At 38.5% G+C, this 23,371-nt stretch overlaps 3 protein-coding genes across 3 annotated transcripts; 2 read left to right on the top strand and 1 right to left on the bottom strand.

Annotated features, from left to right (window-relative positions):
- Nucleotides 1-593: 593 nt before the first annotated feature.
- LOC111341419 (uncharacterized) lies at nt 594-2,322 on the top strand. The gene has a single exon (XM_022948386.2). The coding sequence runs from the start codon at nt 793-795 to the stop codon at nt 1,564-1,566; it is 774 nt and encodes a 257-aa protein (XP_022804121.1). The 5' UTR covers nt 594-792; the 3' UTR covers nt 1,567-2,322.
- A 2,138-nt stretch (nt 2,323-4,460) lies between these two features.
- LOC111341412 (uncharacterized) lies at nt 4,461-6,550 on the bottom strand. Its single transcript, XM_022948377.2, has 3 exons — nt 6,444-6,550; nt 6,156-6,207; nt 4,461-5,156 (listed from the first exon to the last, which is right to left on the bottom strand). The coding sequence occupies exons 1-3, from the start codon at nt 6,513-6,515 to the stop codon at nt 4,603-4,605; spliced, it is 678 nt and encodes a 225-aa protein (XP_022804112.1). The 5' UTR covers nt 6,516-6,550; the 3' UTR covers nt 4,461-4,602.
- A 9-nt stretch (nt 6,551-6,559) lies between these two features.
- On the top strand, nt 6,560-22,335 carry LOC111341401 (muskelin). Its single transcript, XM_088760779.1, has 24 exons — nt 6,560-6,698; nt 6,790-6,859; nt 10,132-10,274; nt 10,755-10,843; nt 11,113-11,222; nt 11,810-11,947; nt 12,156-12,210; nt 13,013-13,090; nt 13,667-13,962; nt 14,944-15,042; nt 16,315-16,373; nt 16,502-16,588; nt 17,400-17,454; nt 17,897-17,949; nt 18,098-18,174; nt 18,293-18,360; nt 18,945-19,024; nt 19,561-19,750; nt 20,172-20,233; nt 20,519-20,570; nt 20,923-20,973; nt 21,654-21,723; nt 21,917-21,963; nt 22,186-22,335. The coding sequence occupies exons 1-24, from the start codon at nt 6,613-6,615 to the stop codon at nt 22,264-22,266; spliced, it is 2,196 nt and encodes a 731-aa protein (XP_088616905.1). The 5' UTR covers nt 6,560-6,612; the 3' UTR covers nt 22,267-22,335.
- Nucleotides 22,336-23,371: the final 1,036 nt, after the last annotated feature.

Below are 23,371 nucleotides of genomic sequence, written 5' to 3'. Positions count from 1 at the left end.
AAAGTCACAACAAACAAGTTAAGTAGGATTCGATATGGGGTCATTCTCAATTCAAAGGATTTCAGAAAGCGAATGAGCAGAAATGATTACAGCGCTGCTCAATTAGCGTTCGTGGTACGCTTCAAATGGTTGTAACTTAGTTTATTGCATCAATGTTTTTCTCAAGCATTCTAAATTCTAAATTGTTGTCAGATAATTAGTATTACTAATTACTAAGTAATTATACTAAAATTGTTGTTTTAAACGCCTCTCTTGGGATAAAATGAGAGCTTCCTTGAAAACAGCTGAAAACAAAAATAGGTTTATGCAAATCTAATTCACACAATACCGTTTAGGGAGTGAAAATGAAGTAAAGTGTGCCAGGACATTGTAAACTTTGTATTAAGACAATCCTTTTAAATTTGTTTTGTTTTTTTTTTTATCAATAGATGTCTTGCAATGTTTCCTGTAAATTCTCATTTGAGTTCAGTGTTCCGTAGAAGATGTGTGACGTAGTTTCTTCTAAAAATAAATAGTGGCATTGCCCTTCAGGGCAATATCACGCTGTCAGCTACATATATGGGAGTAGGGTAAGCTAACATAGCAGTAGTGGGTCAAAATATTGACATTTAAAGCGCGCAAGCGGAAGTCGATTATAACGTTGGTTCGGGGCTTTTGTGCTCAGGGCAAGTATAAAACCGAAAGACATTAGCACTTTCGAGGCAGATCCCTAAGGTTCGAACCGTTGTACAGGTGAATGACGGAAGTTATTCAGACTCGCATACAAGTGCTCAAATTCCGTCGAATGCCAGTATGATGATGGCAGCCTATCTGGAGAGGAAGGCTAAACATGGCCGGTCTCAAGAAGACCAAGGAAAGTTACCAAGCGCATCAGAACTCATCAAAGCGCTGTCCGAACTACAACTTACGAATCCCGGTGAAGGAAAAGTGTTGTACGCTCAAGGAATAAAGAACAATGGGAACTGGAGGCCTATGTGTTATGCAAGCCAGAATTTCAGGGCATACTACACTCTGCAGCTTTTTAACGCTCGAGTTAGCTTGACAACAAAAGCTATTGAGAAGGCTATTGAAGAAGACCATGTCCCTCAGCGGTTCTTCAAGAGCGTAAAGACTGTAGTGAGCCTCGGCTGTGGACCTGGCTCTGATCTTCGCGGGTTTAAAACCTTCCTAAGCGAAGCTTTCCCGTTCAGTTCGAGAGGGAAGAAGTCACCCCAGTTCATCGGCTACGACAGGGAGCTGGGATGGATGCACTACGTTCAAAGTTTGGGGTTTGAATTTGAAAGCGTCGAAATAAATAAAACATTTATCAACGACATGGACAAAGTCGATGTGATGTTAATATCGTACAGCGCCAAGGAAATTTTCCGTGAGTTCAACCGCGGTAAAAACGATGAAACATTCTGGAAGGCAATATCTAAGAAAGCGAAATTTGTTCTGGTTGTTGATGACGAAAAATGTTCGTACGATGATCTTCCGACTGATGACGAAGAATACGAGTATTTTGCTTTGGATGACGAGCTGGGAAATAAGGCCGTTGTTTATTGTCATTTTACAGCTGAAGGTTAAAAGATATTTAATAATGCAAATGAAAATCTGTAAACCGGAAGTTAAGATTCCTAGAACAAATCCAGGAATTTTGATTGCGTTCTCATTTTTCTGTCGAGAGGAACTTGAGGACAGAAATATTCGAATCATAGACTCGCAGATTCGACGGAAGGAGTGCTTAGGTGTATGCGTCATGACATTTCTCCATATTGTAAATTCATATGATTATATCTTTAAAGAAACTACAACACGCTAATTTTTGAATTATAAATTGGAAAGTGTAAATTAAAATTTTAAATCACTCCAATTAAAAGTTAACGGTATCTAGGATATAGACCGGTAATACTTTTGATTGTTCATCAAGTGGCCTACATCTTTATTGGTGTAATAAAATATTGTAGAATACCTTACATTTTGAAATGTCTATAACTGATCGTATATCTTTAAGTACCTTCCTATTCTGGTTTCCGTACGTGCTACGCCAGAATGAATTCGTTCTAGAAATAATTTAAAAGAATATCATGTGAACTGCTCTACAACCAATTCCTCAGAAGAAGAATATGCCTAACAAATCGCTTGAATTTTGTGTTCAAAGGCCAAATTCGCACATTACTAAACTTTGACACAAGTATTTCGCTTGATATGATCTCGTAATTTTTATCTAGCTAAGGGGAATTGGTGGCCGGCTATTAAATTCAAATGTATTTTGATGGAAATGAAGCTTTTAAAAATGTTTAGAAGGACAATGATAATTGAAATAAACTCTCACTAACACGAGCCGATGTGCATGCATTTCTGTTTGATCACCTGTTCGGTTGGAAGTTGCAGTTTTAGGATATTTTAACACAATTGCGTTTATATACCACATAAAGTATTTTTCAAAATAAGTGGTTAGCTGTAAACTAAAATCAAGAGAGCTTAAAACTCTTGTTTCGAGCAAAATAATCAGCGAAGGGAACCTTTATCAAAGTCGATCGCACCCCAACTCTTGCACAACAGCACGTGTGAGGAAATGCACAGCTGCTGATGAAACTGACTAGATCAAAATCTTAAGTTATTCAAGGATAACATTAAAGTCAAGATTACCAGAGCGTGAAGTTGTGGTTCTCTTTTAGCTGGATCGAAACTAAGCTTTTCTTCTGGTTTGCTCGAAAATTTCTATCACAATTTTTTCCAAGTAAAACTTATATATCTAGAGAATAATTTTCATTCGATGAACTATGCTTCATGTGACCCCACGTCATTTATGTTTAAAGTTTCTAGGGAAAGCCGACGGAAGCGAACCGGAACTCGTTTCATGCCGCACCACTTTCTCTGAAAAAGTGGTAAAATGAACAATTCAGTAATTTTCCCACAGTCTAGACCATGATTGCGACATCTTTACTTACGACAGTCCCAAAAGTGTATATTTGTTATCCGACTTCCTACTAATGACTCATTCGAACGACTTTTAAAACACGTAAACAAAGTAAGCTAAAAAATATTGCTGACTGTTTTTTCTGGACGCCTTATTCTAGGCGTGGGTATTATTAACATTGTTTGAGTGTGAGTTTTTTTTAATCCTCTTCACCTCACGTAAATAAAAATGCGAATTTATACTATAGAGCTGAAATTATATGCCGCTAAAAATAGATCGCGACTCGCCTTGGGGCAGGTTTCATCCAGAAAAAGCCTTGCTTAACTGATAAACCTTAACATGAAAAAACATAAAAAAATTATTATGGTTTGTTGGAGCTTTAATTATGGATCCCCCCCCCCCCCCCAGGGTCTAAGAACGACTATAACGGCCCTGAATCACACATTGAGGTCGCAAGGGAAAATAAATTTGTCACCAAGCTAAGAAGCTTTAATGGTTAAACAAATTTTCCCTGCATCCTCTATTCTGCCTCCACACACATTCCCAAGGTGCTGCAGGGAAAATTTGTTTAACCATTAAAGCTTCTTAGCTTGGTGACAAATTTATTTTCCCTTGCGACCTCAATGTGTGATTCAGGGCCGCTATAGTCGTTCTTAGACCCTGTGGGGGGGGGGGGGGGTTGAGGATCCATAATTAAAGCTCCAACAAACGATAATTTTTTTATATTCCTAGGTTTAATTCTGTATTGTATGGTAAACACTCTGTTAGATATCTGGACCATTTCTATGGAACAAACTGAAAAAAAAAAAACATCACCGAAATTAGTAGCCTTTCTAGGTTTAAGTTCCATATTAGACGTAAGGATATTACCGAACGGATAAATGGTAACAATTGCTCCACATGCGTAATTTGTACCTCTTAAGTTATATGATCTATAGCTTATTTCTTATCATTAATTAGGTTATTCATCTACGTTGCTCCACTTGCGCAATTTGTACCTCTGGTTATATAATCTATAGCTTATTTCTTATCATTAATTGGGTTATTCATCTACGTTGTGTCCCCAATTAACGTCAGCTAAATACATTGCCACATGAATAAAGTTCATCAATCATCAATCAACTTTGTGTAGAATTTTCAAAACTTTATTACAAAGTGTGTACCAATCAACATTCAATACAAATTCAGTTCCCTCATGATTGTAGAACATGTGCATTCTGTACATTTTAGATCACTTAGTGTAGAATTTGCAAAGCTTTATTATAAGATGTGTACAAATCAACATTTATTAAAACTTCAGTACCCTCAGATTGCAGAACATGAGCATTCTGTACAGTTTTGAAGAGTGGGTATTGTAACATACACCACATTATGTAAAACCCTGCAGATAACTAGCATTGATTCCAGTTGTGCAACCATAACCCAATAGATGCAACAAAGGCACAGAGACTAGTTTACCTTATGATAACTCTTAAATTCTCACAAGTGATTAACATGTAACTTCTCCTCACAAAATCCACACATAACCTAGCAAACAGGTAATGAGAATCCTCAAATTTATCAGGTAGAAATTGTTATCTTGATCTAGCACCAAATTCTTTTAACTCGTTTACATGCAAGGAAATGCATAGCAGCTAGAGGGGAGAATTAGCAATCGGATCTTAAGAGTTAAAGGGTTAATAAATAGGAGTGTTTTTTCATTAGTTCATGTCATATTTCCCTCTTATAATTTTATATTTGATTCCGGGACAGTCCTGGACTCTGCCACCTTCAAACAACACCACGGCATGTTCTTGTAACACTGCTCGCTCACCTGGTATGTAGGCAGTGATTACTTTTCCATTACTTAATTTTAACAGAGCACACTTTCGGTTGCCAGAGTTTGGCTTCTTAGGATTTCTTGAGAAGACTTTGATACACACACCTTTCCTCTGAGGACCCAGGAGGATTCGTTTCGATTTTGGAATATGTTTCTTTGGCATATCAGCCTTGGTTCTTACTTTTTTCCAACGGTATTGGTTAACTGTAGCGAAAAGTCTTGTGTTGTTCAACACAAGGTTGAGGTAAGGCTTATTTTTCATGGTTGAGCATATGAATGTTGTCTGCCTTGCTAGACTTGGTTGCTGCCATAAAGCAGGAGTAGTAAGAAAACCATGACCATGGAATAACTGCTTCTGTTGCACAGAGTATCTTGGATGTTGAACTTTATTAATAACATGTTGCTGTAAGGCTTTCATGGCAGATGGAATGATGCCTGTGAAAGATGTTACCATAATTTTCTTTAACATTTGTCATTATGTAACTCAACAAGGCCAAGGAATAACTAACTAAGGTAAGTTTAGTATGTGCTTCTATTTAAGCAAGATCAAGTTGAGGTCTATCTCTTTACTCTTCACACCCTGATATCAGTTCACAAGTTCTCCATACTGTTCCCTACACATTTCCTCTAGTACTAACAAGGAGAATTTATTAAACAATCAAGAGCTTCTTGACCTCTTGATAATTTCCTTTACTCTCATGACCTTGGTGTTTGATTCAGGGCTGTCACTGTTGCGAGAAATTAGATGCTGATCATCCAAGGGTAAAAGAGTTAAAGCTGCAGACAACATTATTGATTTTATTGAGAAACCTGGTTTCCATCATTGAGTAAGAGCACATTATTGGGCACATTATGGAGGTCCCGTCTCCTGCAGGGTTGGGGCAGGAGATGTTAATTTCCCACACACGAGATTACTGTGTGATGGATGTCCTCCTCTGGGGTGGGATGGGTGGGTTAGCACATTATTGAGCACATTATGGAGGTCCCGTCTCCTGCAAGGTTGGGGCAGGAGACGTTAATTTCCCACACACGAGATTACTGTGTGATGGATGTCCTCCCCTGGGGTGGGATGGGTGGGTTAGGACAGCAGGTCCACATCAGCTATTACAGCTGCCAACTAATCAACCTGCTTAAACAAATAAATGAACTTCAACTTGAACTTCAACATTCAGCAGCAGTTCAGTGAAAGGATTACCAATTCCTATAGTAATAATTTAGTAATTTCTCAAAAGGGGTGCAACTTTCAAGTTATAAAAAGTTAGAATGGAGGGTTAGATAAAGGTAGGGAAGAGAGGGTTGAGGCCTCAGCCACTCCCCCTAGGGATCCATACCAGCTCTAGGAAGGTGCACTAAAGATGAAGTTTAACTACACCTCAAATTCTCCAGGGGGGGGTTCCCATAGGGTAGAGATCGTTGTAGGACACTAAATCTCACCTGATACAATTCCATTTGTATACTTTCTCGCTGAAGACGTCGTCAAACCGTTCTGTGGAATTTTTTTTACAAGAGATAAAAAGGATGTATTTAAGGAGAAGCCTAAATTTGTGTTAGACTGCGATCACGAAGCTATCTGTTGGCAACTTATAACTTTGAGCATACATGTGATGTTGAAACTAGAGCCCCTCCAAAAAATAACTTGAAGAAGAAATCGCCCATAGAATTTAAAAAAAAAAAAAAATCAAATATACGTTCATAAGTACTGAAATATAAGCAACGTCTTACATTTGGGACCAAAGAAGCTCGAAAGACGCCCCACACAGAACGAACATTTAGAGCGCAGACAGCCGCCATCATTTCAATTGATCTGCTGAATAAAGTAACAGCTGGCTCAATTTTCCCATGAAGATATTCGGGCGTGCATAAAATTGCGCAGTCGTTGAAGTACGCCAAAATGGCGGCTTCGGGAGCTGCTGAAACTCGTGTCTTAACATACACGATCCATAAATGTTCCAGCTATTCTGCAAACTATTTACCCGCGTAAGACCTCATCAAGGCTCCTTTTTGTCATATGGGGGGATTTCATTAAGGTGACAGAGGGTAATTTTGGAAAATTTTTAATTTTGTTCAGGAACATTTTGGAGGACAAACCGAATGATCAGTCTTCTAGATGGTCTTCCGATAGCAATTACCCGCCACAGGTAAGACTTTAATTGCGACCATCAAATAGATAAGCTCATGAATCAGTGACAAGCATATATATCAGTGCGAAATACTCGCGATTTCACCTCACTGCAGCTAACAACATGATTAATTCAAATTACGATAATTAAATTAGGTTTCTTAAAATGTATGTGACCGGGCACAGGATTTCGTACACTAACGCTTTTTCGTTAAACGGTTGAAAATAAACGGATTGTAAACGGACAATAAACGGGTAGTAAACGTTGTTTAAACGGTTTGCATACCCATTTAAACGGATAGTCCAAAGCGTTAAACGGTGGAGCAAAGTCCAAAAACGGATTCCGTAAACCGTTAAATGGCCGAGAAAAGAAATAAACTGATGGCTTAAAACGTTAAACGGTTGAACAGAATCTATTAATCGATAGCTTAAAACGTTCAGTTAAACGGATGGACAAAAACCTTGAACGGATCAGGAGGGCTAAAGAACAGCGGGATAAGTGGTCAGTGGTCCAGTGGTTAAGTGCGCCGGACTCTGGGTCGAAGGGCCCGGGTTCAAGTCCTACCAGGGACATGTCGCTGTATCCTTAAGCAAGATGCTTTACCCACTTTGCTTCGTCTCTCGGATAAGACGTAAAGCCGGAGGTCCCGTCTCTTAAGGGTAATGGGTAAGAGACGTTAATTTCCCACGCACGAGATTACTGTGTGCTGGATGTCCTCCCCTGGGGTGGGTTGGGTGGGAAAACAGCAGGTCCACATCAGCTTAATAGTTGCCAATAAATTCAACCTGCTTAAACAAATAAATCAAATTAAAAAAAATAAATAAATAAATAAAAATAAAAAAATAAAAAGCCATGCACATAACTAACAGAAACCGTTGCGAACAATTATACGAATAATTTTGTTCTTGCGGAACACTGACGTTTCATGCTAATATTATATTCAACTGACACTATTAGGAAACGAAGTAAAATTAAATTACTAGCCTGTGATTAAGCTATCCACTGGCGAGTAAAGCGAGCCGAGAGCAAATCTCGCTCTGGAGAGCTCTCAATGCATTTGAAAATTTGCATAAAATATAAGCAGAGGAAGCAATCTGTCAATCATACCATGCGGACTGAACATTCTCGACAGAAAAACAATTAGAATTGAAAAGCAAAGTCTTTTTTTTTTCATGTTCCTACATTGTTTCTTCTATGTATTGACCGAAATGAAATCGCACTATCAAGTGAAAAACGTTAAGAAATGGATTATATGTAGGTAAAAATAGCCGCCGATTTTGTAGATTTCACCATCGGTTAACTATCGAAACAATTTTGCATATGCAACTTTCTTTCGCTCATGTTTCATCTAGCATTCGATTTCATAAAGTAATTTGTAATTATAGCTTTTATAAAGCCATGTTCGTTTCCTTTCAATCAATGGAAATAAAAGATGAGAAACCCAATAGCCACTGATTCGGTAAATAGTTTTGCCGTACACGTCTATTGAAGTAAATTTGCATAAGCATGAAAACAAATCTCACTCTTCTCGTGTTAGTTAGCGAATATCATTCTGTTTTCGTAAGGTAATGCGAGCTCTCGTGTCTCAATATCTGATTGAGAATTCTGCTAATCGAAGACCTTCTCATACCAGAGATTTGCAAACAGTAAGTTGTAGCGAAGACCAACATAGCCGCTCGATCGAAGCATGACTGATTTCCAACGGGTGCTTCTTGGGACTGTTTTATACCTTTGCTCTTCAAAAACGTTGAACGGATGTAAGTAACCGTTAAACGGATGGATTTTTTTTAAAACGGATAGGTTAACCGTTTAAACGTTTTGTCGAAAACGTTAAACGGATGAGCAAAGCGTTTAAACGGATGAAGAAAGCATTTAAATGCTTTGATGATCCGTTTTAAACGGATAATAAACGGATAGTAAAGGGATAATAAACGGATAGCAAACAGATTATTTCGTTAAACGGTAAAGCGTTAGTGTACGAAATCCTGTGCCCGGTCACATATGTCTCCGTCGATGACGATGTTGGAAGCAATCTCTAACCGCCTCCCGGTTAGCTCAATGGATAGAGCGCTGGACTGTTGTGCGGGAGGTCGAGGGTTCGAGCCCCGGCCGGACCAACACTCAGGGTCTTAAAATAATTGAGAAGAATTTGCTGCCTTTCTATAACATCAAGAAATGGTTAGATATTCTTGTCTTCTCGGATAGGGACGAATAAATGGAGGTCCCGTCTCCTGCAGGGTTGGGGTAGGAGACGTTAATTTCCCACACACGAGATTACTGTGTGATGGATGTCCTCCCCTGGGGTGGGATGGGTGGGAGGGTGGACTAGCACGAATGGTTCCTATGTTCCTTTCTAGTCCTTCCCCACTGCAAAACTTAATGCAGTGAAAATGGACTAAATTAAACTAAATTAAACTAAATTAAATTTAAATTAAATTAAATTAATCTTTTAATTACAAATCGGAAGATACCAGGAGGATTTTGTGATGATAATTGTATCTTAAATACCATCTTCATCTCCTCTTATTTTTTATTCTCATGTCAACTTTAATTATGTATGCATGCCCAAAAAAAAAGTTGCATTTTAGCATAGCTGATAGTTTTATCCTCAGCGAATGGACAAAGTTAAAGAGAGTTTACGCTTTGCAAAGGAAAGTAATATACTAGTGTTGTTTTATGGCATTACGCAGTGGTGTCAGTTTTTATTGGAATTGATGTTCATGTGAAATTATGCCACACAGAAGTCAGTTATGCCAAAGTTCATTATAAAATAGAAACCCACGTCAAATTTCTATACCATTAGCTTTAACCCTTTACATGGTATTCAATATCTAAATTTTCCATACTATTCTCTAAAATTTCCTTTGGTACTGACAAAGGTGAATATGTTTAAAAATAATCATTACTCAGGTTGATTACCATTGCCTTTATTCTCATGCTTTTTATAAGATGACTTAGCAGTAGTCATGTATGGAGAGATTAAAATGCCTTTCATTGTTGGGGTTTAAAGAGTGGAGACAACAGCTGGTGCGTTTGATGTACAATGTATGTTTAATCAGTTCAAGGCTGTGGTCTAGCAGTGCCTGGTGGCCCCTGGCGCCTTACGTTTGCTTGTGAGCAACTCAGGAATTTTAGTTTTTTCATATAAAGAATATGCTGGGTACCCTGGATTTCACAGTTTCAGAGCCAGCACTGGGGTCCATTCAATTTTCCTTGGAGCACAGCCTTGCAGTTGTATATTTGTTTTCTTCTGTGAAAGCTGTTAACTTTTGTCTTTTGTTATGATGTAGTTTCTTATACTGAAACTGGAAAAGCCAGCTATTGTTATGACGATCACATTTGGAAAGTATGAGAAGACCCATGTTTGCAATCTCAGGAAATTCAAGATTTATGGTGGGCTGAATGATGAACACATGACTGAGTTGTTACAAAGGTATTTGGTTTCACAGTACTCTTTGGATCCTGATAAATGACTGCAGAGATCCTCTTAGATTTCCAGCCACAAGACTGCAGGGGAATTTTATATAAGTGTTATAAATCACTCAAGTTTACTTAATATGCAGATCATGATTTCTCCACTCATAATTTTGCCATAAGTATGATCACAGTATTTTCTTTAACCTTTTATTTGGTGGCATCAGTATGTGTATTCTCCATTCTGATACACATCTTAAGGTGCTGGTAAGGAGAATTTGTTAAACAGTCAAGAGCTTCTTTACACAAAGCTGATGATCATTTCCTTTTTTCTCCTCACCTCAATGTGTAGTTCAGTGGAAATATTGTAAGGAGAAATAAGACACTAGTCACATTTAGAATTCAAAGGGTTACCTCTTGTGTGTAGAAGTTTAAACACTTGTTAAAACAGAATGTCAGTAGTGCCTTTTTTTTTTTAGATGCTCTTTGTTTTTTGCAGTGGATTAAGAAATGACCACAATAAAGAAGCATTTGAACTTCAGCATGAACTGGATGGCAAAATGTTTCCTTGTCAATATATAAAGATCGGTGAGTTCCAAAAATCAATAACCTTTATTCATTGTAGTGGCCATTCTTCCTTACTTTTGTCTTTAATTGTTAAATGCCTTAAAATAAATTTCTATAAAATTTCTATAAAATGAATTGTAATCAGCTAATTCTGGTCGCAAAAAGCCAAGAAATTTTAACCTGTTGAATGATCCTTTTCCATGAGACTAAATAGGGAAAAAAGCTGCGAAGGAGCCTTTTAATAGTGCAGGGAAACAACATTCACTGGTCTTATTTTCAATTGTTTTCAGTTCCAATTATGTCATGGGGACCCAGTTTCAACTTCAGTATTTGGTTTGTGGAGCTGTCAGGAGTCGATGATCCTGAGATTGTTCAACCCAGTCTTACTTGGTTTAATACTGTAAGTACTGTTCTTTTTCACTTTTTGATCATTATTTTGTTGATCAATGTGTATGGTGAATGTAAGCTTAGATGCTTCCTGGGTGACTCTGTAGCTTTAACTACCTATGGATTTAACTCAGGAAGTTTTATTGGCTGTGGTGATGTGCAACCATTTGCACTCTAACATCAGAATGCATATTCTCCAAACTGTCCTCTGTATATTTCCTATGGTACTGACAAAGAGAATTTTGGTTAACTATTAACAACTTCTTTAGTTGGTGATCATTTCCCATATTCTCATGACCTTAATCTGTGACTCAGGGGTGATGTTGTAAGGAGAAATTAGATGCTAGTCACGGGGGTTGTTGGGCTAAGGCTATTTGGGTTCAAGGGCACTCCTAATGGGATTTGTTGTTAAATACAATAGCAGACTGAATTTTCAAACATGTCAGTGGAAGACACTATCAGAAAGTAATCTAAAAATTGATCCCACTAAGATGGTTAAAACATGAGTGATCATCACCAAAAGCAGGTTTTTCAGTAATTCTCTCTTCTGGTCTCAGTAGGGTTTGTTTGTTAATTTCTTTTTCATTTGTTTTCTTTCAGTATCGAGAAAGGGAGGCCATACGGCTTTGCCTGAAACATTTTCGACAGCACAACTATGCAGAAGCTTTTGAATCTTTGCAGAAAAGAACAAAGATCACTCTTGAGCATCCCATGCTGACAGAACTCCATCAGAAACTGGTAACAATCTTGTCATTAATTTATTTTGAACTGTCACCGTTGGAGCTGTTTGATTGATTAAAAAAAAAAAAAAAATCAGTGCAATTATCAAGATTGCAACTGAGTTGAATTGAATTCTGTCTGAGTACTTTTATTGATGATATAATTTTGTATTTAACTGTTGCTTTTTGTAATTTCAATTTTTTTGTTGTTGTTTAATCTTAATTAGGTGATCAATAATGACTTTGATGGATGTGAGAAAATCGTAGAACAAGCTTCAAATGGTGATTTTCTGTTTATTTTTTGTAATCTGAGATCATAGTTGAGGTGTTGGTTTGATAGTAATGTTTATTCAGTCACAGACCTGTTAAAAAAAAAACTTAGTTTCCAATGTTTAATGAGATAATTATCTCTGAGAAAAGTACGACGTTTTTTAATTTCAAAGACGTTTCAATGTTATGAACATCATCATCAGTTACAGAATATTTGAAAAAGCGTTAGGGCTATATAACAACTAGGCGAAACATGCGTAATTCATTATGATTAAGTGACAAAAATTTCATATTTGAGTGAGGAACAAAGTGTTGGAAAGAATATAAAGCCTAAAGCGTAAGCGTCATGTTGACGTGATGAACTTGTTGGTTTTTATAAACTGGGAAAAGCCTAATTTAAATGAACAAGTTCGTCACGTCAACATGACGCTTACGCTTTAGGCTTTATAATATTATTTTCAACACTTTGCTGCTCACTCAAATATGTAATTTTTGTCACTTAGTCATAATTAATTACGCATGTTTCACCTAGTTGTTATATAGTCCTAATGGTTTTTCAAATATTCTCTAACTGTCGATGATGTTCGTAAGATTGAAACATGTCTTCGAAATAAAAAAATTTCGTACTCTTCTTAAAGATAACGATTTGCTTTCTGCTGTCTTGACCTTAATGAGATATCATGTTACAAAGTGCATGTACTGACATGAACTTGTTATAGTTACTGTCCGTTCTTTATGCCATTTCTGGAGCAAAGAAAAACTACTGTATATTACTTCTTTGAAGTCAGCTCTGTTCATTTTGTTTTTTCTTCAGATGCTATTTTCAGTCATTATATTAGTCAGCAAGATTACAAACCCAAGTGGAAAGCAATTGTTCCTCTCACTGCTAAAAGTAAGTTGTTCAGGGGGAAAAAAATTGAGGTATGAAGAGTAATTTAAGCTGTGCAAATGAGAATTACTCTGTTACACCACCTGTTGGAAGTCTTTTTCTGAATCTTTCATATAAAGGACTTTGGGATTCGCTCCGACGAAGGGCTAACGCTCGAAATGTCAGCTTTTGTAATCATTACGGTGGCTAATTTACCATTTCAACTTTGTTGATATATCCAAATTATTTCGTTACTCCCACCGGCGCAGCCCCAAACAGTTTCTTTCGAAACTATCAGCCTTTACCACAATATGAATCTATTGTTTTATGTTGTAATGCTTTCAATGCAGGGATTTCATTGAGCAGAGTGTTAATTAGTGGGAGAAAATTCTCAACATCTGAGTGAAAAAAAAAGCAATCTAGCCATCGGAATTTAGCTGGATCAATATTTCTCGGATCATGGAGCGTGAAGACAACACCCTAGTGAGAGTCTCGGCAAAACGCTTAGGATATTGTAAGGGCTCTTTATCTAGGAGGTCTATCACATTGAAGTGTGTAACACAAGTAACACGAATATTCATGGCTATGCTCTGACCTCAGCTGAGGATAGCAGTAGTTCACGGCCGGGTATGAGAGGCGGGCACCAGATGTCGATTGACATGGAATCTCAAGTGATCTACCTGCTTGGTGGTTGGGATGGGACACTGGACTTGGCTGATTTCTGGGCGTTTACGGTGGAGTCTTCTCAATGGACTTGTCTGTCGCGGGATACAGAGCAGGAAGGTGGTCCATGTGCCAGGTCCTGTCACAAGATGTGTCTGGACGGCAAGAGAAAGTTGATATATACCTTGGGAAGATACTTAGACTCTGGAATAAGAAACGTAACACCACTTAAGGTAAGGTGCACATGGAGTGGGAGAGAAAGATCGAGAGAGAATTTATGACTGTTGCCTGTTTGCTGGTCTCCAAAATTTGTTTGAACTTGATATGTTATAAATGAGTTGTTTTTTTGTTTTTTGTTTTTTTTTGCTGCTAAACCACCATTCTAGTTTGCATGTGTCTTGACAATCGGTGACATTTTTCGTAGAGTTTGGACTGAGACAAAGTGATTGCTTTTGTGCACACTCTTCAGAAACAACATTGATTATTATTACAGTATGGCTGAACATCTGAGCACTAGATTATGTGCTCATTTTTCATCATACATTTTCAAGATTCAGGGCTCTAGACTAGAAAGTTGCCAAGAAAATAATTTATTTTAATCTTTTCAGAAAATTTATAATTATGTTAGGTTAACTTTGAACCATAGACAAAAGTATTATTTTTCTAGGATGAGTTGATAAGTTCATCCAGACATTTTGATTGGTTCTTGTGAACTCTTTGAAGACAGATGCATACACAATGTTACTGCAAAAAACAATTATTAAAAACGGGATCACTGGATAATGCAATTCAAGACTTTTTATTGGCTTAGCCATTATGGTATATGAGCCAATATACCATAATCTACAAATATGGTAAGCGTATGCGTCAGCTTAAAATCAAAAGGGAGCTAAAAAATCCGGGTTTTTCTTACAAAATAATAATTTCTTGGGGGCGTTTTAAATAAAACAATTATTCCACTATGCATGTTGGATATGTGATTATAGCCAACTCAGCGCTATGCGCCTTGTGGGCTATCTATCATCTCATATCCAACGCGCGCTGGTGGGATAATCGTTAATTAGCTTTGTCATCATATAAAACACTTTTTCATTCTCACCATACTTTTACATCATCTGTGATCCATTGCTGAATAGATGCACAGCATGTAGGAGTATAATTATTTAACACTGAGACTTCTAATTGATGGTTTTGTTTCTTTTGTATTTTACCAGAGTGATTTTTATGTTTACGACATAACCAGAAATCAGTGGACACTGATCAGTGCAGATACTGCATCTGAAGGAGGTCCACCTCTTATTTTTGATCATCAGGTGTGTGGTGTACTGGATTATTAATCATTAAATATTTATGTTTTTCATCACACCCTAACATCGGTATGCGCAGTGACATACTTTTCTCCATAAAATACCTAAGGTGCCAACATAGAGATTTGTGTAACAATTGTTACGAAATAATTTGGATATATCAACAAAGTTGAAATGGTAAATTGGCCACCGTAACGATTACAAAAGCTGACGTTTCGAGCGTTAGCCCTTCGTCGGAGCCCATTCGCTTCGACCAAGGGCTAACGCTCGAGACGTCAGCTTTTGTAATCGTTACGGTGGCCAATTTACCATTTCAACTTTACGTATGATGCACGATCCTTCGCAGTAGACAGCGCTATTTATGCAATAGCGAAAATCAGACCTGAAAAAAATCAGGCCTGTACGGGATTCGAACCACTGACCTCTGCGATACTAGTGCAGCGCTCTACCAATTGAGCTAACAAGCCAACTGGGAGCAGACCGTTAAGTTGATTCGTAATAAACCCGTGATGATAAATCAGATACAGTGAATATATGAAGTTCATATATTTTGAACTGCGGTATTAAATACGTGTAATGCACGATCCTTCGCAGTAGATAGCGCTATTTATGCAATAGCGCATAAATTGCATAAATAGCGCTATCTACTGCGAAGGATCGCATCATACGTATTTAATACCGCGGTTCAAAATATATAAACTTCATATATTCACTGTATCTCATTTCAACTATATCCAAATTATTTCGTTACTCCCACCGACGCAGCCCCAAACAGTTTCTTTCGAAACTATCAACCTTTATTCAATTGTTACGAAAGACAGACTGCGTTTCGCCTCGTTTCTAAAGGCTTTAATCTACAAAAACCTCGTGCTACATTATACTTCACAAAAATGGCATCTTCACAAAACAAGTCCGCTGGCATATATGTTGACGGGCACTGAACAGGTATCGGTATCCCGGATTAACAATAACAATAACAATGTAAATTACGACTACCGGTAAAGTATAAAGTTTCCAATGTTTGATTGTCACTACAACAATAAAGAGCTTCTTTAGTTGGTGATCTTTTCCTTTGTTCTCGTGACCTCAGTAGTTGATCAAGAGGTGTTATTGGGTGGTCATAAGGTTAATTCCTCTTTCAGCAAGGAAAAAACTTTGCAAACATTTAAAATGCTTGCAAAGTGTATCATTCAAATTTTCTTTTTTGGTTTTTTTTCGTTGCTCCGTGATATGCAACAACCACAATTACCAACAACCCTTTGTTGCTTCATTTTGTAGATGTGTATTGATGTAGAAAAAAGCACGATTTATGTGTTTGGTGGTCGTGTGCTCACAAGGTAAGAAAAAAGGCGAAGGAAATAGAAGAGTTCAACGGATGTACTGGAAAAAAGGCAAAATTGTCGTGTTTTATTTTCCTTTTGTACTTTTATCTGCAGAGCTAAAAGTAGTTGTTTCTTTGTTTTAGCTCAAGCGGAGATGAAAGAGCACAGGAAACTCTCTTTAGTGGACTGTACTCGTACAACTGTCAAACAAATACCTGGAATAAGCTCAAGTAAGCTGGATGTTGAAAATTTAGAGTAATCTTTAATCGAGTGTCGAACGTAATCTGGGTTGCTTTGTTATGATTTCCTTTGCTCTGTGATTGGTCCAGAAAACTCGCACAACTTTCTCAACCAATCAGATCCAAAGCTAAAACCAATCCTGATTTGGTCGCTCGCGTTTTCCCGTGCTTTCGGCAGTTTGGTCGGATTTGCTTTGATATGAGTTTTCACTGGCTCTTTAAAGTATTTTCTCTCTTATTGGCCGTTTTGTTGGATTTGGTGTAACGATTGTCAATCGAAAAGTGCTCTAAATTAATTTGATTAGACTAATAACACTGCTTATTACCCAACTGTACTAAGTAGAGTGCAAATAAAGCGCAAATCGCGTAAAAATACCCCTCGATATTGCACAATTATTAGGACAGTTGGTCACAAACCGATTCTCCATTTTCTTCGCTATTCCCGCCTTAAAAACAAATGCACATAAAATGAAGTAATTGAATGGTAATTTGCTTAGTAGACATGTTTATGTGAAGTATCATTAAATATTTTTACTTGTCGTTTGTATTTGACTCGCATAATGGGCTCGTCAAAATACGGCACAACTCTTAAAAATACCTAGCGATACCACCCACCAATATGTTTGATAAAATATGTACACTGTGACATTCTGTAACATGGGAAGTTGCCCAACAAACTTCATATGATCATATAGATACCCCATGCTGAGTTTGGCTTTACAGATATTAAACTTTAATTATGCAATTTTAATCAAGCAGATGGAATACTCTATTGATGTTCTTTTCTGTTGCGTTTTTCCAGGGACGATTGTCCTGAGCTCCGATCAAGAATAGGACACTCAATGTTATTTCATCTCGTAAGTGAAGAAGAACAATTGAACAACATTATTGTATATTGGGAGTCTAGTCGTTGCGATACAAAATAAAATAGATTCGATATATCGGCAAAGTCGACTCCATACACCTAGGGGAAAGTCAGTTCGATGCAACTTCACTCAGTGACTGAGCAGTAACGTGGTCCTCGCAGCCCACGCACTAGATTGTACTCGGTCAAATGGATATAGATGAGACTTGACCAAGCACTTTCAAACGGAAATTCGATAAAAGAAATCGAGCACGGGCATCAAACTATGTAATCTCTTCTCGCAGCAAGGTTTATCTCTGAGCACTTGAAGTTGTAACCGAATCGACTTCAGTTTACAAAGAATCGCCTAGTTCCGAAACCCCTTCAATCTAAAGGACCGACGAATTCTTTATTGCCAGATTCTTTTTTTTTTCCCAAAACATTTTTTTGCGCAGGAGAAAAGACTTCTATACATTTTTGCTGGACAAAGAGGAAGAGAATTTTTAAGGTACTGCAGTGTATGTGCAAAGTTGTTGCAGTGAATTCGAACTGATAATCAAATTACTCAGAGCCTGGAAATAAAACTTTGTTGGATTATTGTCATGCACAACGGTTTCATTCAGAGTAACTTTTTGGGCCTTTTTTCTATCCTACAGTGATTTTATTACATACAATGTGGACACCCATGAAATATCATTTATATATGATGGAAGCAAAAAGGAATCTGATCAAGGTAATTTAATATAATTGCTTCATCATCTTTACTAATATTATTGTTGTCGTGATTCATTTTAATGGTTGCTGTTATGTACAAGTTGTGTTTACAAACCCTCGTATTCCTTTTTCGACAGTTCCTGCAGCAGGTTTTACACAAAGAGCAACAATTGATCCGGGTCTTAACGAAATCCATGTATTATCTGTAAGTAGATCTTTCTTGACCCTACAGTACTTTTAGGTCACCGTCCTTCATATTACTTTTAAGGTGAGAGCAGATGTATCTTATCGTATTTCCAGTCATACAGCTTTAGCGCGACTCGATCTTGTTGATGACGGTTGCGCTTACGATCGTGTCGCTTGTCTGGTGAAATCCCATTTACGACCATGAACCGACAATGATCCGACAATGATCGGAAGCGCGAAGCTTCCCATACCATTGTACCCGCACACGTGCATATCGTAATATAGTACCGCGCACTGTATGTTGGACTTCAGTACTGCTCACGTGCATGTCGTTTTACAGTACAGCTCACGTGTCGTACAACAGTACTTGCTTACGTTTCGTACCACAGTACCAGTCACGTGTATGTCGTACTACAGCACTGCTAAAGTGTCGTAGTACTGTACCGCTCACCCAAGCCATTAACTTGGCAAAGAATAGTCGCATGCTTGTTAGTATTTACAACTATTCAGAAGCCTTTGAGACCTTTATTTTTGTGAGCACAGTAAATTGAATATGACATCAAGTTGAACAGCTCAAATTTTATGATTTGTTCTTTTCTTTAGGGTCTTAGTAAGGATAAGGAAAAACGAGAAGAAACGGTCAGGAATTCCTTTTGGGTATACGATATGGAAAGGAAATCATGGTAAGTGATGGTGTAATTGTTAAAAGATGAAATGGGCAATTAACAAAAAAAAAAATGGAAAGGAATTGGCTGAAAAAAACCCACAGAAAATTGAGTTTTGGTGCGGCAAATGAGCTTCGAGTTCGTTGGCGGAAAGATAGGCGAAAAGTCGTATCATTTTAAGTGGAACCTCTGTTGCAACGAATTCAACCTCTCTTTCCGATTCCGAACGGATACGTCCGATTCCAGGTCCCTTAATTTCGGATGGCTCCGTCTTATTTCGGGAAACGTGCCCGATTTCAGTCGTTTCCATCCACGTTGGAAAGCTTCTTTTTGGAGAATTGCGTTCGCTTTCGGATGGTTCCGTCTGATATTAAACGCTTGCGGTCGATTTCGGACGGTTGCGTCTGATTTCCGAGAGTTCCGCCCGCTTTCCGATGACTCTGGTCGATGTCGAACGATTCCTTTCGTTTTCGAAAGGTTTTGTCCGCTTGCTGACAATTTAACAATTATTTTTATCGCTTATGGATCCTATTCAGTGGATATTTTTCCTGTAGGTCTTGTGTTTACAAGAATGAGAACATGGGTCAGCAGTATTGGACTAAGATGCAGAATGTGGAGCCGTGCCCTCGCTTTGCACATCAGTTGGTGTATGACGATATTCATAAAGTACATTACCTGTTTGGAGGCAATCCTGGAAAATCCAGTTTACCTAAGATGAGACTGGATGACTTCTGGTCGCTAAAGGTAAACAGACTGATTCAAAATTTTAACTTTCCGTGTGACTTATGTGGTTATTCTTGATCTCCTCCGCAGCTGTTCTCTCGGATGATACCCAACGCCTCCTAAACTTGTGTTACATACCAGAGAACGGCTGCGAAGGGAAATAGGTTACCCTACGGCTTATGTGGTCAGATCCAGGGCGATCATAGCGAATCCGAGGTCTGTCACGCAACACCCCAGTGTCTCTAGCGTTGCGAGACATAATTTTTTACAATTTGGATGTGAACGAACCGTCAAATTTTTCTGTGGCAACTGAGGGGTGGTAAACACGCGTAAATTTTTTAAAGGCTACAAAATTCACTCACCACACGGACTCGTTAGATTCTGTTAACCTTAAAAGAATTTGTCAATACTGTCTATGGATTTTTTTTGGGCTAATTTTCAGTTGTCAAGACCTTCAAGAGAACACTTATTAAGAAGATGCCGATACTTAATACGCAAACAAAGGTACTGTCACCTCTGATGGCCTTTTTGCCTTTTTTTAACTGCCAATCTCTCTCACCAGTCCTTCATTTCCGTCTTCATTAGGCAATTTCATTACTCTATCCAAATCCTTACTAAACTTAATCTTTAGAAAAGGAAGGTCGGTTTTCCTTTCGTTTAATTATTAGCATGTATCAGTCCTGCGAGATCCACATGCGCGAATCCACGCTGAACACGCTGCGCGCTTTGTAACGAGGGATTTAAAAGTAAAAACCTCATTTATGTAATCTTCTTGTTGTCCCCCCTCAGATTTCATGAGATGGCTGCTCGTGATCCTTACGAAGCTCTTCGTTATCTGCAGGTATTAAAGATATTTTTTTTTAATCCACCTATGTTGCGTAATACCCAGGTCTCGATGGATGTCTTCTCGTGAAAAGGAACACGCGCCTTAACTGAATCAGGTCGCGCCTCGAAGGGAACAGAACGCGGTGCGTAAAAAAAGAAGACAAGTTTGGCATAAAATATTCCCCGCCTTGAGAGAAACGAGACACGTTGTTTCTCTCCGCCTTCATTGTCAACCGCTGTTCGCGAAATTAGCCCGCGCTCCTTGGAAACTGAGACTATCCCCGCCTCACCCCTCCACTTGTGAAGAATCTCACTATCTCTCTCTCTTTCTCTCACGTGTGGCTCACACTCTTCTTTCTTCTCCTTAGCACGAGCTCTCGGAGACAGTCACCCATGACGATCCGGAGGAAAGTAAAGAGGTGATTAAAGCCATACAACATTTTACCTTAGGGAGCGAAGTTACCCCTTGATGCTATTCGGTTTCAGTACACTGGTGCATTTCTCACCCTAACCCTCCCCCCCCCCCCCCCGCCTCCCTCTTTTCCCCGAAACGACCATAACATGGAGAATCTGAATGATTATGAGCGCCAAACGAATTCACGCAGCGTTAGAAGACTTGCGGACTGCAAGTTATTTGCAAGTTCCCGTTTGCTTCCCTGGACGTGTCTTAAAAATCTCCTCTTGATTAAAACTACAACAAACTTCTCGAACGTGATTGGTTATCACCAGCCCGATTAGAGCAGTAATAGGGCAGTGTTCGAGTCATGCTTATAATTAAACAGTGTAATGGGACAGCTGACACGCCATGCCTGTGTAAGTGGACAGAAAGCGTCCTGTGCGCGCGCTGTTGTCGCGCATTTCGCCGAGTTAACTGGTGCCTTTTTTTTTTTTTTTTTTTTTTTTTCATGAAAACATGTTACCGATGTCCAGTTTCTCTGTCGTAATTGACGAATTGTTAATCACTCGTATGATTTCGAACCAAATTGAACTCCACTTAATCCCATTACTATTGTTAGTAGTAGAGTTACCAATCCCTAAAATATTTTATGTCGTGTTGGATGACAAGAGTTGGTAAGCATTCCTGTCTTTTGTTTTACAGTTTCGTCTTATAGCATCCAGTCTATTTTCTCAGTCAGTCTCCACACAAGATCGAATGGAAACTGGCGCAGGTGGGTTATTCTCTTAGTTATATCATAGTTATTGGTAATGTAAATTGGCCACCGTAAAGAGTTTCCAAAACTGACGTTTTGAGCGAATTGTCTGTCTGTCTGCTCTCTTCTATTTGTTCGTTTGTCAATCTTTGTGTTTATTTGTTTGTCTCTGCCCTTGCCTGATGTCCTATTTCTTCTCTTAACTCCCCAGACTCACTATCACCGCCCTTAAATGACGGTTTTGCTGGAAGAACACAGGTAGTTATTACGAACATATAGTGTACGCTTTTCACACGGGTTTTACTAATGGTCTGTGTTATTGTTTACATTTCGTGTTGTAAACTTAGTATATGGCAAGGGAGATAAAAATTGAGTCACAAATGCTTAGGGTGGAGATTTCTCAACTTAGTTTGTCTGAACAAGAAAAGTTGATGCTACTTTTAGCCAAGCATTATTTTTTATTTTGTTTCCTTGTTGCAGTTGTTTGATACATTGGTGTCTTTCTTCCCTGAACACATGACGCAACCAAAAGGAAATCTTGTGGATCTGATCACTTTCTAACATTTCGGAAGATCCAGTGAAATAAAACAGCGATCAAGAACCGTGGAATTAAACGAGATCAATGAATAATTTCTATTTCCGTGAACAGGATTGTTCTGCTACACAGACTGATTTTGAAATGAGACCGGTCATTAGTTATCAAACTGGAGGCGGACGGGTGGGAGGATTTTGGTTGATTCCATAGTCCCCCCTTCCCTCCACTCCCTGTGGTCGACGATGGATCCCCTTCCGTCACCCTCAAAATCATGTGATCCCTCAAAATCCACCACACCCTCCTCCCAGAGTTAAATAGTGACTGGTCCCATAGGTTCCGGTCAACGATGCAAAGCTTGTGTTTTGTAATTAGTGTAAAGTAAAACTACAGATTTTTTCAGGAGTTTTGAATAGATGTTGAGTTTATTACTACTATACCGTTCTAGCGTGCAAGGGGTCGTCTTATCTCATTACCCCTTAATCAAGATCACGCCTGCTGTTCCGGAGCGAAACGGAAAATCAAGACAAACACGTTTATTCCAACACGGAGAATTGTAGACTCACTACCCTGGTCCCAGAGGCTTTGCTTACTCTTTTCTTCTATGTGTTAAACGAGCCGCGAAGCGATGAGAAGTTACTTGACCACTTAACACATGAAAACTATGGCTTTCAAAATATGGAAGCCGCCCTTGAATATGAAGCCGCCTTTGATCAGAAGCCGCATTATTTTCTTTTTGAAAAAATTAGAAGCCGCGGCTTCTATTCACTTGACTCTGATGATGACTTCCGCACAGGTTGTCGAAACATCAGTCACTACCACCGACAACAGTCCTTCTCAGGACTACACTCACCCGGACGATCACACTACACTTTCACATGTTACCCCCGGGTTCAAGCCATTTACGGTACATGTTTGCACGCATGAATAGAATTAAGAATCAAAATAAATGGACGGCAGGTATAGAGAAACATTTTATAGCAATTTAGGTTCAATCAGTAGTGGTCAGAAGAAATTTTTTAGCCAAAATGATTTTCAGAAAATTGCAAGCCATAATATGGATCTGCCTTGTTGACGTCCCTGTAAAGGACACCAACATGGCCGCCGTGGAAGTCGTTTAAGAAATAAACTACA

Source organism: Stylophora pistillata, chromosome 5 (genome assembly GCF_964205215.1).
Source record: "Stylophora pistillata chromosome 5, jaStyPist1.2, whole genome shotgun sequence".
Lineage (NCBI taxonomy): Eukaryota > Metazoa > Cnidaria > Anthozoa > Scleractinia > Pocilloporidae > Stylophora > Stylophora pistillata.
Note: the sequence above shows the minus strand (reverse complement) of the source record. Positions and strands in the feature narration are given on the sequence as shown.

Excerpts from the sequence above, each read along its gene's own strand:
- LOC111341401 (XM_088760779.1), top strand. The coding sequence starts at position 6,613 with ATGGCGGCTTCGGGAGCTGCTGAAACTCGTGTCTTAACATACACGATC. Across the intron at positions 16,589-17,399 it reads AATACCTGGAATAAGCTCAA|GGACGATTGTCCTGAGCTCC; the intron begins GTAAGCTGGATG and ends GCGTTTTTCCAG. Across the intron at positions 19,751-20,171 it reads ATGACTTCTGGTCGCTAAAG|TTGTCAAGACCTTCAAGAGA; the intron begins GTAAACAGACTG and ends GCTAATTTTCAG.
- LOC111341412 (XM_022948377.2), bottom strand. The coding sequence starts at position 6,515 with ATGATGGCGGCTGTCTGCGCTCTAAATGTTCGTTCTGTGTGGGGCGTC. Across the intron at positions 6,208-6,443 it reads GAGCTTCTTTGGTCCCAAAT|AACGGTTTGACGACGTCTTC; the intron begins GTAAGACGTTGC and ends AAAATTCCACAG. Across the intron at positions 5,157-6,155 it reads TACAAATGGAATTGTATCAG|GCATCATTCCATCTGCCATG; the intron begins GTGAGATTTAGT and ends CATCTTTCACAG.
- LOC111341419 (XM_022948386.2), top strand. The coding sequence starts at position 793 with ATGATGATGGCAGCCTATCTGGAGAGGAAGGCTAAACATGGCCGGTCT.